Below are 16,900 nucleotides of genomic sequence, written 5' to 3'. Positions count from 1 at the left end.
AAAATAATGGAAGATGTACTTCCTTAGAGAGGCATATTTCTCTTTGGTCAGCTCTGATTTTGAGAGTTCATCATTTTGAGTTGAAATATGTCTCTCTATAGCTTCCATCCATTAAGCTTAGGTCTACCAGTTGGGACATAACATAAACTATCAGTTCCTTCATCTACATAAAATATTTGCAGACAGCAATATTGTGGTCCATGAAGTCTTCTCCAGATTAAACATATCTAACTTCTTGAACTTTTTCTTATACACAGATTCGAGTCCTTTTACTTGTGGCACTGAATTTTGCATACTCTTAATCTTAAAAAGAACAAAGCAATTAAAGGTCTTTAAAAAAAAAAAAAAGAAACCTGTGCATTGATCTGCCATGTCTCTTATTTTTATACTTCAAAAGATTCAATCTCTAAAAAAACACTAAAGACCTATTTTCCTGAATCCTTTGACTCCAAAATCATATCAATTCTGGGGCATTTTTACATATTGTGGTCCATTTAGGCTCTGGAATATGAAGATATAAATGATCAAAACTTTATGTCAAATAGACAAACATATGTCCAAGTAATTTTCCCTCTTAAATCAAAGGGAAAACATTGTTTACCGGGTGGAATTTCTCTGGACTCATGCAAAAACTTATGTAGGGATAATGGCTACAAATACAAAGAAGTTCATAAAAGTATGATAATGTTACTAGAATGTTATGTTTCCAATCAGAATTTGAAAACAGAGGGCATGGAATCTAAAAATTTTCAGCAAGTATGTACTTTTTATCTCCTAAATGTTATAAAATCTATCCAATTTATATTATAAAATCCTTCTGGAGGTCACTGGTTACTCAGTAAACGTATAAGGAAATTGGAGTGCATCCATCAATAAGGCATTAGTCTATTAGTGAAAAAAAAAGTGATTATTATTTCCTTCAAATAAATCTGTCTTAATATATTCATTTTCTTTAAGATGAGTCATATAGCCCCATAGGTTTGTACATATTACCTATATCTTCTGCTGCCATGTGCTTTCCAAATAACACAATTGAAACCTATGAGCAATTTCTGCAACTGATATGAGTCTTTTCTATACACCACAACAAACAGAAAAGTTATTAAAACAGAAACACCTTTTTCTTTGGATATGCCTCCTGCCACTAGGGCTTCATTGCAGCTAAAACTTAAGACCCCATGTTGTAGTCAACTTTGCCTTCTTCATATTTTTGAAATGACGTGTCTGTCAAAAGAATACAACTTGGTTTCTGCAGTGACATGCTCCTGGGTTTTCCCAAGACCACAGATTCTGGTATTTCCGGGCCTTGGAATTAATAGGTGGGGTTTGAATCCTGGTTCTGTCATTTGGGGAATTTTGAACATATCACCTAACCTCCCTGATTTTTAGTTTTCTCCTTTACAAAATGGTGGTCAACCCTATATTGAGACTGTTGTAGAGATAACATTTATGAGAATCCCTAGCCAAGAGCCTAGCTCATAGAAGCACAGAATATATGAGTGTTTCTGTCTCCTTTGTCCTTTGTCCGTGAAGGCTGTGACTACCCTTTGCCCAAATATACATACGTCAGTCTGATTACTCGGTTCTTGATATAATATTTGTTCAAGGCCGAATCTATAAATATATCATCCACCTGTTATTACAAGAGAGAAACTCTGTGTTAATAAGATATTTTATAATAAGAATATACCCTGATTAAATATTAAAGCAATAGAAAACATTTTTAACATGAGTAATGTCATTATTTAAACCAATGGTTCTCAATCCTCACAGTAAAACAAAATCATTTCCAGGACTTTTATTTTTTAACAGTTACAGATGCTGGGGTTCCTTTCCCAGCGTTTTGGTTATAATTGGTCTGGGGGAAACCTAAGCATTCATATGGGCATTGCATTCATCTGGGCATTGCAGGTCTCAGATTTCTTTGCCGGTCTTTGGCTGTAAGTGCAGGGAAGAGGCATTAGAGATTTATGTAGGTGACAGCCAATGGTTTTTTAATTGTTGTTGATTGTAGGCTCTAGGATAAATCAGGGAGGAAGAAAAAGTAAGGTGGTGTTGCATGTTAGATCAAGGTTCTGTTAGTGAGTTTATGTCACCAAGGAAGAAGAAAAATTACTGGTTTTGGTCTATACGCACATTTCTAATTGCCTGCCATAGCATCAAGATGCTGTGGCTTATCCTACCTAGATTTGACTTGCAGTATCCCCTAGTGGCCACTTGGTGGCACCTGTGTTACCTGAATGAGAGCACTGTGTTTCACATTTGATAGAAGTGGAACCACAAGTGCATAAAACATGACCTACATCCTTTCGGAAGGGGCAAGAAGACCAATTTTCATTTTGAAAAATACAAAAGTTAAAAATAAATGGAAGGCTTTTTCTGGGATCAAGGACTTCCTTAGTATTATCAGGCATTCATAAATGCTTAACTGAGAACCAAAATATGCATGATGTCCTTTAACCTTTACAATAACTTTATGAAATAAGAATTATTTTGATTTTTATTTAGTTTCAAGAGGAAACTGAGACTCAGAGACATTATATGAATTTCTTTGGCATCATTTGGATAGTAAATTGGGAATTAAACTTAGGGCTTCTGTCTGTAGGTCCGTCTCTTCCCATCAATCACACAACCTCCCTGTTAAATGTGATGTACATTTTACTTCAATTTCTTTCACAGAACACATAACAGTATGTTATAAGATAACTAGTTGATTGACTTTAAAAAATGAAGTATAAAAGTTGTAAAGATATGTATTTGGTAATAGCTGTACAGTTAAGATCAAAGACATACTTAGAAAAAGAGAACTTGCTGGTATCTCAAATATACCTTTACTTGTATTTAAATAAGGAAAGCTCAAATAGGCTGAGGAGGTGTGGATTTTATATGCTAGAAATGAAACTGTTTTGGAAGATATGTTTTCACAAGTGTGAAATTGTTATAAGCATTTCTGTTCTTGTCACCCACAGCTGGTACTATTACTCAGTATTCTGGGGAAATCCAAAAGAAAAGCAAAGGCAAACAAAAAACAACGGGAGAAAAGTGGCAAATACTAAAAAGAAGAAAAGAAAATAGCAATTGGGTATTTAAAGAAGTTTAATGTGTAATTATCCTCTGAAATTCCAACCACAATTAATCCCTTGGCCATTCCTAACTTGTTGGTGAAGATATTGGATTAAGTTTTTGACTCTGGGTGACATCATTCATTTGACAGCATGCCGGCTGGGAAGAATATCTAAACCCAGTCTCAGTTCCATCTTTGAATAGTTCACTTGTCTGGGAAGACAGGAGCTGAAATGATAACATAAGGAGAGTCTAGGTAGAAGTAACTTCAGCAATTATAGAAATAAGGAAGTTTCTTCTTTATAATTTAAATTCCAGGACCCTGCTTCATTGATTTGGTCTGGGGATACGCCCAGGATCTTTAGGTGACCAGATAGCCTGAGGAAAACACTTTGAGAAATGCTAGGGCACAGACTAGCTGGAAGGATTCCTTCACTAAAGGAATTTACAACTGGGGGCAAATCAGAGCAAACATGAAAATAAACTATATTCCAGAATGGAGTTCATGTATGAACTTGCTTTCTAGAGACCCCAAAATCTTGTTTTCCTGGTAGATTAAGGCCTACCTCATCAGAAACACTTTGCCAACACTTTTTGGCATTCTGAATTTCCAGAAGTTTCAGAGGACACTTTTTTAAGCTGTGTGCCAGCTTGTTATAAATATATTTTTTACACTACCTAATAGAGTTGGTGATTTATACATCAATCCTACTTCCCATCTGGGGAGTTTGTAGTTTTGTAGATGGGGTTAGTCTCCTAACATTGAACAAAAGACCCCCTTTCAGGGTAGTACCTCCTTATGATTGATGGTTTAGAAATGCTGGAAATTGCATTGAGATTAAGTTCTAAGAGGGCAATTTGAGGTTAGTTGGGTGTTTAATGAAAGAGTTAGGGAGAGGCTGTCAACTCAAACAAACAGACCTCGCCCAACCATTCAGTAATCATTCCCAAACTAACTCTGTTTACACAGCTCGTCTGCCTTTTCACTGTCAGGTACTCCCAACTGTCTCCTGTCCCAACAGTGCTCACATAGGGGCAGTTTCAGGGCTGAGAATACAAACTTCAGATAGGCATGCTACTGAAGATTGGCCAATGGGATATAAAGACACTTTCTTCCACCATCACAACAGATGAGCCCCTGAGAACTAAAGGAACCAAAATATTCTATGAAGAAAACTTCAGCTCCTGTTTTGTTCTCCTAATTACAATAAGAGTACCTCACAAAGGATGTACAAAAGATGCTTTTTAAAAAATACACCTTTAGCCCTAAACGGGGCTTAATGGACATTGCCTTGCTGCAAGGGCTGAACTCAAAGTAGAAATAGAGAATAGAGCACAATTGCATTTGAGCCTCCAGTCACAGTCAGACGTCCAAGGGTGTCACCAGCTGCCACTGACCCCCCCAGCCATCTTCGCCACCACTACCTTTCAGGCTTGGCAACACTACTTTCAGGCATGGCCCTTCCTGTGTACTTGCCTTTCTTGAATTATTCCTTTGGTCTGTAGCACCCGCATCCATTCTTCTAACTCTGCTTTTCTGAATCACAACTCTCCTTCAAGGTCTATTTCAGATAATACCTTTTTGGGGGTTATTCCTTGAACCTCAGAGTAATCTTTCTACTTCTTGTCTTAATTTTTCTTATCCCTCTTATACCATCTACTTCTTAATATAGTTACTTATGCAAATATGTTACCTCCTCTACTAAATAACAAATGCTTTATGGATGGAGACAGTGATTCATCACTTCATACTCTACAATGTATAGGAATGCAGCATGCTTTTGAATGAATTAACAAAAGAAAGGGAGAATTTATTTATCAGAAAGCTTTGCATTTACCAAAATACTTTTGTAAAAGTTTTTAATGAGCTTTACATTAGATTGAGATCAATGCTTCTGGAGAAAAAAGAAAATTGACTGTGATTATATGAAGGTAATTTTTCTCTCCTTTTTGACGTTTTCAGGTAATTTGATTCCTTGTGGAAAGCTCTTCCATGATGAAACTACATTAGTTATAACAGAGGAATAGTTATCACTATTGTCTTTCACCTGTGTACCAGGCACAAGCTCCATTGTATTTGAGCTCATTTGCCTTTCACATCAACCCTCCAATGTGAATATGATTATTATCTGCATTATATAGATAAGTAAGTAAATTGTCCAAGGTAACACAGCAGTGAGCCAGCTGACCTCAGGGCAAGCACACAAGTAGGTTCTCACTAGGAGCTCCTATCCACTTACCTGTAGAAAGCACATGTAAGGGGACCTGCAGCTATTATACCCCCTCTCCAAAGGCAGCCTGTTTCCTTTGCCACCAAAAGTAAGAACCATAATCTCAATAGTTCTATTGTCATCCTTTAAAATAGTTGTATCTATTTAAAACTCTAGATTTTGGCAAAACTCAGCATTCAATAGGTCAGCTGTGAATCATTATCCTAAGCCTGTATAGAGCAGCACCAACCTGAGTGCTGATGGGGCTTACAGGATTTTGAGGCTTGTTGGTCTTCTGGGAATCAAGTCACTTCATTTTCACAAGTTTTCTTTATAACTCCTGCAGCTTCAAACCCAGTGCTGTGTCTATCGGAGAAGGCAGTTGGATCCAGTGTCATATGGGTCTGTGACTGTATAGGTGAAGCGCCATGAAAGTGTGACTTTTGCAAACAGCATTATTTCATCTTTTCTTATGGCTGAATAGTATTCCACTGTGTATATATACCACAACTTCTTTTTCCATTCATCTATCAAAGGACACTTTGGTTGTTTCCATGTCTTGGCCACTGTAAATAAAGCTGCAATGAACATTGGAGCACATGTATCTTTATGGATAAATGTTCTCAGATTTTTGGGGTAGATACCCAGGAGAAGGATTGCTGGGTCATATGGTAATTCTAGTCTTAATTTTTTGAGGAACCTCCACAGTGCCTTCCATAGTCGTTGCACCAATCTGCATTCCCACCAACAGTATATGAGGGTTTCTTTTTTTTCCACAGCCTCTCCAGGACTTGTTACTATTTGTCTCATTGATGACAGCCATTCTAACGGGTGTGTGGTGATATCTCATTGTGGGTTTTTTTTGCATTTCTCTCATGATTAGTGTTGTTAGCATCTTTTCATAAGTCTAGTGATCATCTGTATGTCCTCTTTGGAGAACTGTCTATTCAGGTTTTCTGCCCATTGTTTTAATTGGATTGTTTGTTTTTTTGTTCTGGAGTTGTATGAATTCCTTATATACTTTGGATATTAGCCCCTTATCAGAGGACTTATTTGCAAATATCTTCTCCCATTCAGTTGGTTGCCTCTTTATTTTGTCGGTGGTTTCTTTTGCTGTGCAGAAGCCTTTTAGTTTGATATAGTCCCATTCATTTATTTTAGCTTTTCCTTCCCTTGCTTTTGAGGTCAAATTCATAAAATCCTCTTTGAACCCAAAGTCCGTAAGTTTACTACCTATGTTTTCTTCTATGCAGTTTATTGTTTCAGGTCTTATGTTTAGGTCTTTGATCCATTTTGAGTTAATTTTGGTACACGAGACAGATAGCTGTCTAGTTTCATTCTTTTACACGTGGCTTTCAAATTCTCCCAGCACCATTTATTAAAGAGGATTTCTTTCTCCATTGTATGTTTTTGGCTCCTTTGTCGAAAATTATCTGTCCATGTTTATGTGAGTTTATTTCTGGGTTTTCAATTCTATTCCTTTGGTCTGTGTGTCTGTTTTTCTGCCAATACCATGTGACAAAAATGGATGGATCTTGAGATTATAATACTAAGCGAAATAAGTCACACAGAAAACGTCAAGAACCATATGATTTCACTGATATGTGGTATATAAAACTGAAAGCAACAAAGGAACAAGACAAACAAAGAAACAAAAACTCATAGACACAGACAGTGGTTTAGTGGTTACCAGAAGATAAGGGAGGTGGTAGATGAGGGTAAACAGGGTCAAATATATGGTGGTGGAAGAAGAACTGACTCTGGGTGGTGAACACACAGTGTGATATATAGATGATGTAATACAGAATTGTACACTTGAAACCTATGTAATTTTTCTAACCATTGTCACCCCAATAAATTTTAATTAAAAAAAAAGAAAATGTGACTCTCTGATTACTCTAAATCAGGAGATAATGATATCATCCAGTGGGTTGTGACATTATGTGATGTTATCAAAATTATTTGATTGCACTAGTTCTTCTTCAATGTTTCTTAGTGGAATGTTGGAAGGAAACAAACAGACATCTGTGACTGATCATATATAACAAGTAGTAATATATTTGATAACCTTAAACCAAATTGGTTTATATTCCTGAGATTGATAGGCAAAATCAATTCATAGAATTAAAATGTTTGCAATTAAGCGTGATAAATTATGGGTGATACGTTATTAAATTTAAGTATACTACAAAAGCCCAGATCTATAAATTATCTTTTTCAAAAAAGGAAAATAAATACTTTTATCTGTTTAAAGTTATATTGAAGATATTTAAACCAGAATGCCCAAAGCAAGGGAAGATTATTATTTAGATGATTCCTGTCCTTTCCAGGTATGTGGTCCTCAAAATATCTAAATCTGATTATTCTGTCAGACAGAGAGAGAGTAATTTTTCTGAGACTCTATAGTGCCTAAATGATGAATAATAATGTAAACAGATTATCTAGTAGAGTGAAAACTGTGCTATGTTTATAACTTTATCAGGAAACTTAAAGATGGCTAATATTGCTTCCTTTCTCAAAAAAACCCCTCAGCAAAAACCCATCCACATCTTTCTTCCAATCATAGATATTTATGCTAGACGTACATATGCAAATACAATTGTACGAGTACATATATGTATATATGTATATATGTATATATGTGTGTATATATGTATATATATATACATGCATATGTATCTGTATATATATTTGTATATATGTGTGTATATATATATATGTGTATATATATATACATACATATATATATATCCATCAACCTCCTTCCTTTCTCTATTACAGTTGCTTTGACTGTTGTCTTTCTCTTCAAAAACTGATACAGACAAGAGGTTGTAAGTCAAAAACAGTAACAAGAGACAAAGAATGATAATGATAAAGGGGTCAATTCATTAAGAAGATATTACCATCATAAATATATATGCATAAGCACCTAAATTAAGTAAATAGTAACAGATCTGAATGGCTAAATAGACAACCATAAAGTAATAAAAGAGGATTTCAAAAGCCCATTTTCAACAATAGATAGATCATTTAAAGAAAATCAACAAAGAAACAGTGGCCTTGACCAGACATAACAGACATATATAGAACATTCTATCCAGTAGCAGCAGAATATACATTCTTCTTGAGTGCACATAGAACATTCCCCAGGATAGATCACATGTTAAGTCACAAAACAAATCTTAACAAATATTTTAAAAGATTCAAATCATACCAAGTATCTTTTCTGGCTACCACAGTATGAAACTAAAAATCAATAGAAAGGAAAAAGTGAATTTGTCTTAATTTGCAGATGTATGATCTTATATATAGAAAATCCTATAGAGTCCACCAAAAAACTTTTAGGACTAATCAATAAATTCAGTAAAGTTGCATCTTCAATTACAAAATAAATGTAGATCTGAGCTCTCAAACAAGGACTCAGCCACACTCTACATCCAGCTTTTCTAATCTCTGAATATGAAGTTTCTTGACAACATCTGCTTGTTTTTTTCCCCTCAAATCTTTCAAATCCAATCTGTTCTCTCTAGGCATAAGGCCATAAGCCCTACATCAAGCATTAGACATCTTTTACTTATCTTACCTTATGCACCTTCTAGCTTTAAATATCTGATACCTTAGTTAAGTTTAAGTTTACCTTGTCCCAGTTGCTTTTTCTCAACAGAACTTCCTGCTTCAGTGTTGATCAGAGCCAAATGTCATTTTGTCTTCTAATTCATTTAGGGAGTGGTCCTAACTACTCTTTGCATCACTTTCTCTTTCCAAGTTTTTTGTTTCTATAACTCAAGACATAATCTCAAGGATATTTTGTGGATAATTTCTGGCCCTGTTTTTGATGTTCCTGGGTTCAAAGAAGATAAAATTTAGAACTGCCTTGGCTACACGAGCAACAATAACAAAAACCACAGGAGTGTTGTTTGGGGGAAGACAACCCTAAGGAAATTTCCACTTGTTGCCATTGTTAGTGCAAATGATAGTCACTGGCCTATGTTAATAGTATAGTTGACAGAGACTGATTTATCAGGGTTAATTACTTGATTACTGGTATTTTGTGGGATAGTAGTTGGGAAGTAAAACCACATTGTTGACCTTAAGGATGATAGAAGTTAATTAAGGACATGTAATTTCAAAGCCTAATTATATACTGAGGGTGCCAAAAATATGTGTACAAGTGGGCACTTTGGTCAACGTTGCTCAAGCAGTAGTTTGCTGTAATCAGAAGTGTCTGGATGCTAATGGTAACTACTTTGATCACCTCTTGTAATTGTAGAAGTGAAACGTAACTTTTACTCATCTTTTATTATTGATATATATTGAGCATTAAAATTTTAATACAGTTTTTCTTTCTTAAAATGTGTATGCATTTTTTGGCACCCTCTGTATTTACTAGCTATATGATCTCAAGTAAATTAACTTTTATGAACCTTGAATTTTTCATTTGTAAATTGTGATAATAATTGTACCTACCTAATAAGGCTGTTTTTGAGGACTAACTGAAATAATCCATACAAGGTGCTTGGTGTGGTGCTTGGCATTCAATACATGTTAGCTATAATTAATGTTATGGGGTTATAGATTTATAACTTTCACACTTTTAATGACCTTATAATTTAAAATATTTTTTGATATTTCTAAAATATATTCTCCAAATAAAATATTCCCTCAGTCAGTGATCCTATTCAAACTCATAACAACAATGAAATGAATCTATTTGGGAGTATCATGAATTGCTGGTGTCTGGTTACTGAAACCTTCTCTGAAGAATGATGTAAAAGATGAGATATGTCTGTGCTATTATATCAGGGCACTGGGATGGGTTTTAGCAGTATATGAGCATGAATTCGTTTTGCTTTTGCATCTCCGTTTGTATTCAAATCAGTAAATCCCAAATTATGAGGAAGAACAGGACTTGCAACCTGTTTTTCTTGGCTATCTAGTTAGCACGCATATAGGACAGAGAGAAGAATCTGGTTTGATTCATTGGGACTTAGCAACAACAAATAGGAGTGGCTCGGGATGAGGCATGAACCCTTCCTGTAATTCTCCTAAGGGTAACATAGGGAGTGGAGAGAAAGGGACACCTGTCTTATTTAAATAGAACTAAAATAATACAAAGCCTTTCTTGACCATGGGAACCCTAGTTGATCTTCCTTTTCTTTGAAGTTCTTTTGTACTTATTGTCCTAAACGTACAATTTAATCCTTAATTACATTGTGTTATGATGTTCAGTTTCACGTGTGTTACTCTCATCAGTCTAAACAGATTGGGAGCAGTTTGAGTGGACAGATCATGTTTCATTTTCTGCAAAACTGAGGTGCCAAGAAGTATAAAGAGCTGAATAATCACACCATATATTGGGAGAACAGATTGTTAAATTAAATTGGGAAGACTAGCTCATTATATGGAAAATAACACTTGGGTCCCTACCTAACGTCACACTCAAGGGTGAGCTCCAAATACATTAAGGACCTAATTTAAAAGGTAAAACTATAAAGTTAATAGAAGACAATATAGAGGAGTATTTTACTGTAGACTTAGAAAGAAGGAATGACTCTCTTTAAAAAAGCTTTAAAAGCATAACCATAAGGCAAATAAATTTGATGAATGTAATTATTTCAAAATTATGAATTTTATTTCTCATGAAGAACACCCTGGTCCAAATTAATAGAAGACAGAATGAATAAGTATAATATCTACAACAAAACAAGCTATTCATATCTAGAAAATATAAGGAACACATGCAAAGCAATGCTAATAAAACAAAAGAACACTAATAGAAAACTAAGGATAGGTATAGGCAATTTATAGAAATGAAAGCCCAAAAGGCTACCAAGTATATATAATGATACACAAACCCATCAGTAATTAGAAAAATGCAAATTAAATCATGAATAAGATATAACTTGATGGATGGCAGAAATTAAATAGCCAAATAATACCAGGTGTTAGCATAGATTTGGAGACATAGAGATCCTCACTCACTGCCGATGGGAGTATGCATTGATTCAGCCACTCTGAAGAGCAATTTAGCACCAATTAGTCAAATTAAGTGCATGCACACCCAATGACCCCATAATGGTGCTTCCAGAAGAAATAGCATGTGTTCATAAGGGGATAAGTAGGAAGCTATTTAGTGCAGCATTTCTTTGGATGATGGGCAGGAGGTAAAACATGGTAGATGTACATGGTGAGTCATCATGTATTAATAGCAGTTAAGAGCAATTAATTAGATACACATTTACCAATATAGATAGATTTTAACAGATCTGAGTAAAAATGTATGAAACAAAAAGTGATGGAATGGATTGTATATTTGTTTCCCCCCAAAATCATATGTTGAAATCCTAACCCCTAATGTCATGATATTAGGAGGTGGGAAGTCTAGGAGGTGATTAGATCATGAATGGGACTGGTGTCCTTATAATAGACTCCCTGCTCTACACTGTGAGGCTACACCAAGAAGTCTGTTGTCTGCAACCTGGAAGAGGGCCCTTACCAGAACCTGACCATGCTAGTACTCTCATCTCAGACTTCCAGCCTCCAGAACTGTGAGAAATACATTTCTGTTGTTTATAAGCCACTCGGTCTATGGTACTTAGCCAGAACTGATTTAAGACAAGTGATTTATAGCACAAAGACCAATTAGAAGCATGTGCACACAAAACAACAAAATATATTTTTGCAAAAATGGATATAAACAAGAGAACACATATGAAATACAGAATGGTCACCTGCAGTGGGAGACGAATTGGAGGTGTTATGAGAATTAAAGGAGAATAAATAGTGACAATTAGAGAAGGGCTTTGTATGTATTTTTTTTTTTTTTTTGAACTTTTTCAGTTAGCAATTTTTTCAAATGTTACCCCCAGTGGAGAGGACGGTCTGGGGAAGTTTGTATATATTTATATCACTGGTTAAAATATAAGTCATTTCAGCCCTTTTGCAAAGCATACTTCATGCAATCATAAAAATATTAATGTCTTCTTTTAAAATTAAAGTTTATTGGGGTGACAATTGTTAGTAAAGTTACATAGGTTTCAGGTGTACAATTCTGTAACATGTCATCTATATATCACATTGTGTGCTCATCACCCAGAGTCAGTCTCCTTCCATCACCATATATTTGATCCTTTTTACCCTCATCTACCACCCCCTAACTCCTTACCCTCTGGTAACCACTAAACTATTGTCTGTGTTTATGCGATTGTTTTTCTTCATTTGTTTCTTTTGTTCCTTTGTTGTTTTGAGTTTTATATACCACATATCAGTGAAATCATATGGTTCTCGACTTTTTCTGTATGACTTATTTTGCTTAGCATAATAATCTGAAGATCCATCCATGTTGTTGTAAATGACACTATTTCATCTTTTCTTATGGCAGAGTAGTATTCCATTGTGTATATATACCACATCCTCTTTATCCAACCATCAATAGAGTGTATTCGTGATGATAATGTATTATTACCTAGCTTAGCCTTTGCTTCTGAGGTTTCTTCATTCCTAAAAATGCTTTTTTGAAACTTAAAAGTCTACTTTCAAAGAATTTTTGTTATAGATGTACTTTAGCATTTCTTTTACTTCCTTTTAGAAGACCTATTGCATTCCTGTTCATTCACTTCAGTAAAGGCAACGTCTTAGCCTAAAACAACAAATCAGGCAGAAGACAAAACACATTTTTAACTTTCCCAATAAATTACATTTTCCATTATTCAAAGAATTTGTATACCTTTTTAACTAAGGCATACTATTTTTTTTTTCCATTGAGGAGGTTATATGGAGTCACTTAGGAGGAGAAGAACAAAGGAAGTACTGGCGTATGTATCTAGTTTTTATCAGATTTTCCTCAAAAAATGGTTGCAAATTCTATTTTCTAAGGTGCTCTGAATATAAAAGAGTGTAAGATGTATATCAATCTATAAATGTTAATTATTGATTCTGGGTGATGAAACCTCAAGATAGAAAAATTATGCATGATTTAATGATAATTGGAAAAATATATTATAAACTCCATCTCCATCTCCATATTGATTATACGGATGTTTTAACTGAGCGTGCCTAGGACAAAGATCAGGTCGTGATACGGAAAAATTAACATTGATTTGAGATAGAAAGGAAATGTTTGGTTGGAAAAAAAAGGTTTTGACTAAAAGGAACTGATACACCTGTCATTTTCACTCCTTTAAAATAACTGTGCTTCTGTGTTTCCTTGTCAGGGAAGTTAACCTGAACTTAGTGTTTGACTGAGGGTTCACAGGTATCCTGAACAGAGCAGTTATACCGCTGAGTTTACTTTTTGACTTCGGGGATTAATCCTTTATTTCAGTTTTAACAAAACTTAACATTTAATTTAAAAATTACACAACAGTTCTGAGTTCTGAGTATTTTAACTGTATTACTAAATTGGTAAGATAAAATGAGCATTTATGATTGTCTTTCCTTTTCTCATATATTTAAAAATACTTTAAATTTTAAAATGTGGTCTTACAAAAAAAGCATGTGGTCTTACAAATAACCACTTCTGGTATGGTTAAGTTTTCTCTTTTGGGTAATAGTGTGGAAGAATGGGGGGAGTAATGGGCTACGATCCCTTGACCTTATTTCTCTCATCTTTAAATAAAGTGGTTGAGTTAGAAAGAGCATTTTATCAGAATCACCCATTTGTTAGGCGTGGTGATTACCTTGCTCCCTGATCCTCACCTCCCCATCCCATCAGACACTGATTCAGTGGGTGTGGAGTGGGATCTGGGGATTTGCACGATGATTCTGATGGAGGTGGCCAGAAAATAATGTTTGAAAATATTATGGGAAATGATCCACAAAATCCCTTCCAAATGTATTATTCTATGATAGAAAGAATTTTGTCTGACTTACCAAGTTTTCACTCATCTCTCGTAAATCCTTAAGTTGGTATATGCTATTTTGTCCAGAATTACTATTGATTTGTACATCTGAAATTTTAAAGGTGCCATGATAATACTCCGTTTGCTGGCCTGTGATGAAAAGGAAAAACAGGAAGTTAAGAGGCTTTGGCATAGATTTCAGGATTCAACTATAACGAGGCTAATATAAAGCCTTGAATATATCACTGAGATTCTTTCTAATTTAATTTCATAAAAAGCATAATAAAAATAATGATTGATGTTTTAGGTTAATGACAGTAGCTGGTATTTATTGAGTGCTTACTATGTGCCCAGTGCTGTTCTGGGCACTTTACATGTACTGATTCCTTACACCAGCTCTCTAAGATTAATGTCATCCCCACTTCACAGATGAGGAAAGTGGGGAACAGAGGCGTTAAGTAATTTGCTATATGTATACAAGTACTAAGTGACCCTTCCAAATTTTAAACCCTGACATTCTGACTCTAGCATTGGAAGATTTAATTACCATATTGCTCCTTTGCTGAGGTGAAATGTATACCATCAGCAGAGGTAAATGAACATCTTTGTAAATTTTGATTTGTAATGTGAGAGCCAGGGAATAAATTCAATGGAATTGTAACAGCTATATACGCTGTCAGAAGGGTAGTAGATTAGGGGAAAGGGGTTATCACTTTGTGAGGGGTGTAAATGTCTAACTGTTACATTATTTTGTACAATAAAAAACAATAAAAAAAGGAAGAAAAGAAAGAAGGAGGGAAGGGAAGGGAAGGGAAGGGAAGGGAAGGGAAGGGAAGGGAAGGGAAGGGAAAAAGGGAAAAAGCTGTCTGAGGTTGGATGTGAGAATATTGTGTAACAGGATGAATCAATCAGATCTCTGCTCAGGGGTCAGGAAAGGCAGGAACACAAAGAGCAGTGGAGACTCCTGAGGAATGTGGTAATCTTTGTGTAAAGACTGTGGGCAGGCCGCTGGGACAGGAAAGCTACTAGAGAAAAAGATAGAGACTAGAACAACCACAAAACAACCTCTCTCCTAGCTCAGGGAGGACACAATGAGGGTTTCCTAGCTATGGACCTAAAAAAGAATGAGGGATCTCAGGATGGTATATCTCCTAAGTGGGACATCTATGGACTATGTAAAGCCTTTTTGGTCGTCCTTATACTTATCTATGTAATCTATACTGTTATCAATCCTTATAGTCACAGTAAAGGGGCTTTGTGCAATCAAATTAACTAACCTGAGAATTAAAGTGCAGATGGGATTGTCATATGGGGCCCAGAACTATGTTCTTAAGCCCTTTAAAGCTCCTAGTAGAGTCTGCACTCCCCCATCAAGTATGAGGAAGGTGGCAACAGATAAGATCATTCAAGTAAGCAACCTGAACTAGTTGTTTTATCACATGTAACTGTGTCAGAGTGACATTGTGGAGATTTGTCAAAAAATGTAAATGGTTGTACTTTGTGCAGAGAAAGATACAATATAAAAAGAGAGAATTCTGAAATATATATTTGTGTGATTGTAAATGTATCAGGCAATAAAAGAAGAAAAATTCCTGAATATTGTTTCGGAAAGAGTGAAATTGTTTCTCTAAAAAGAAATAACAACATTGTGCCATATTTATTGTTTAACAATCATTTCAAAATTCATTATTTCATTGGACATGTGCTTTTCTTTTGTCCTTGAAATGTTGGTGGACAAAAAAAATGATGAATAAAAGACCCAATTTTAGTAACTAATTTAATGACTCATTTATCATAGTTTTTCATCTGAATATACAATGAATGGTTAGTTTATTATGATTACTAGTAAATTTCAGACAATTACTTTTTTTTTAATCTTTTGTGTAGATTCTCAAAAGAATAATAAATTGTGAGCTCTAAAGAGATAGGAAATTGGTCTGCTTTGCTTAACACTGTATCTTGAGTACCCAGAAAAGTATTTGCATGTAATAGGCATTCAGTAACTATCTGTGGATGGAATGATTAAATAAATAAGAAAATATTTTGAATGTAGACATTTACAGGTAAAAGTACAAATGCTTTTTGGACAAAATTACATTTACATATATGAATATTAGCTTTATAGAAAAATCAAATCAGACTAAGTGAAATCCCATTTTACCTACCAGAGACTAAGAAGTGAGCCAGAAGACCAATGGTCACTGCCACTACTGTTAGTAATAAAGCAATGAGAAGGGCGATCATCCATGGTTGCAAACCTCTGCTTCGGGTGCCAAATCCTACTGCTCTGTAAAAGGAAAAACTTACCAGTTACTCTCATGTTGTAACAGTTCAGGCTTCCTGGTTCTCTTTGGATAAGAGCAAGTTGCTTTAGCCTACCTTTCCCAGCAAGAAGACATTTGTCTTCATTTTTGCTCAAGGTCATCTTGGTGTAAGGGGAGGTGTTAAAAAAATCAGGACCTGAGAATCCGTGATATTGCCCCTGGCTTATATGTCTAGAGGCGTTTTGTGGCTTCATGTAGTGGCCAGTCCTGACTCCTCTTAGCAGTGTGGTACAAAGTAAAACATGCGCATGAATAAGGACCATTCATTCCTTCTTTCTCCAACACTTTATTTAAAAAAAAAAATCTCTTTTATCTGTCTATTCTTTTAGAATTTACAAAGTGATTTCAAATCTGTTATCTCATTTACTTAACTTTCATTTTTAACTTTATTACAAAAATTTTCAAACACAGAAATTCAGAAAGAATGGTATTATAAAACACACCTATATTTATCACATCACTT

General features: G+C 35.1%; 1 protein-coding gene across 1 annotated transcript in view; it reads right to left on the bottom strand.

Moving 5' to 3' along the window:
• The window catches only part of LOC109456049 (transmembrane serine protease 11A), a 34,136-nt gene extending 17,779 nt beyond the window's left edge, over nucleotides 1-16,357 (bottom strand). Inside the window, exons 1-3 of the mRNA XM_019748049.2 lie at nucleotides 16,279-16,357; nucleotides 14,145-14,263; nucleotides 1,566-1,633 (exon numbers count right to left, since the gene is read on the bottom strand). Of these exons, the coding sequence (XP_019603608.2) occupies nucleotides 1,566-1,633; nucleotides 14,145-14,263; nucleotides 16,279-16,357 (266 nt within the window). The remainder of the gene's footprint in view (nucleotides 1-1,565; nucleotides 1,634-14,144; nucleotides 14,264-16,278) is intronic.
• Between the last annotated feature and the right edge of the window lie 543 nt (nucleotides 16,358-16,900).

This window comes from Rhinolophus sinicus, linkage group LG02, assembly GCF_036562045.2.
Source record: "Rhinolophus sinicus isolate RSC01 linkage group LG02, ASM3656204v1, whole genome shotgun sequence".
NCBI classification, from domain to species: Eukaryota; Metazoa; Chordata; class Mammalia; order Chiroptera; family Rhinolophidae; genus Rhinolophus; species Rhinolophus sinicus.
This window is presented reverse-complemented; position numbering and strand designations above follow the sequence as displayed.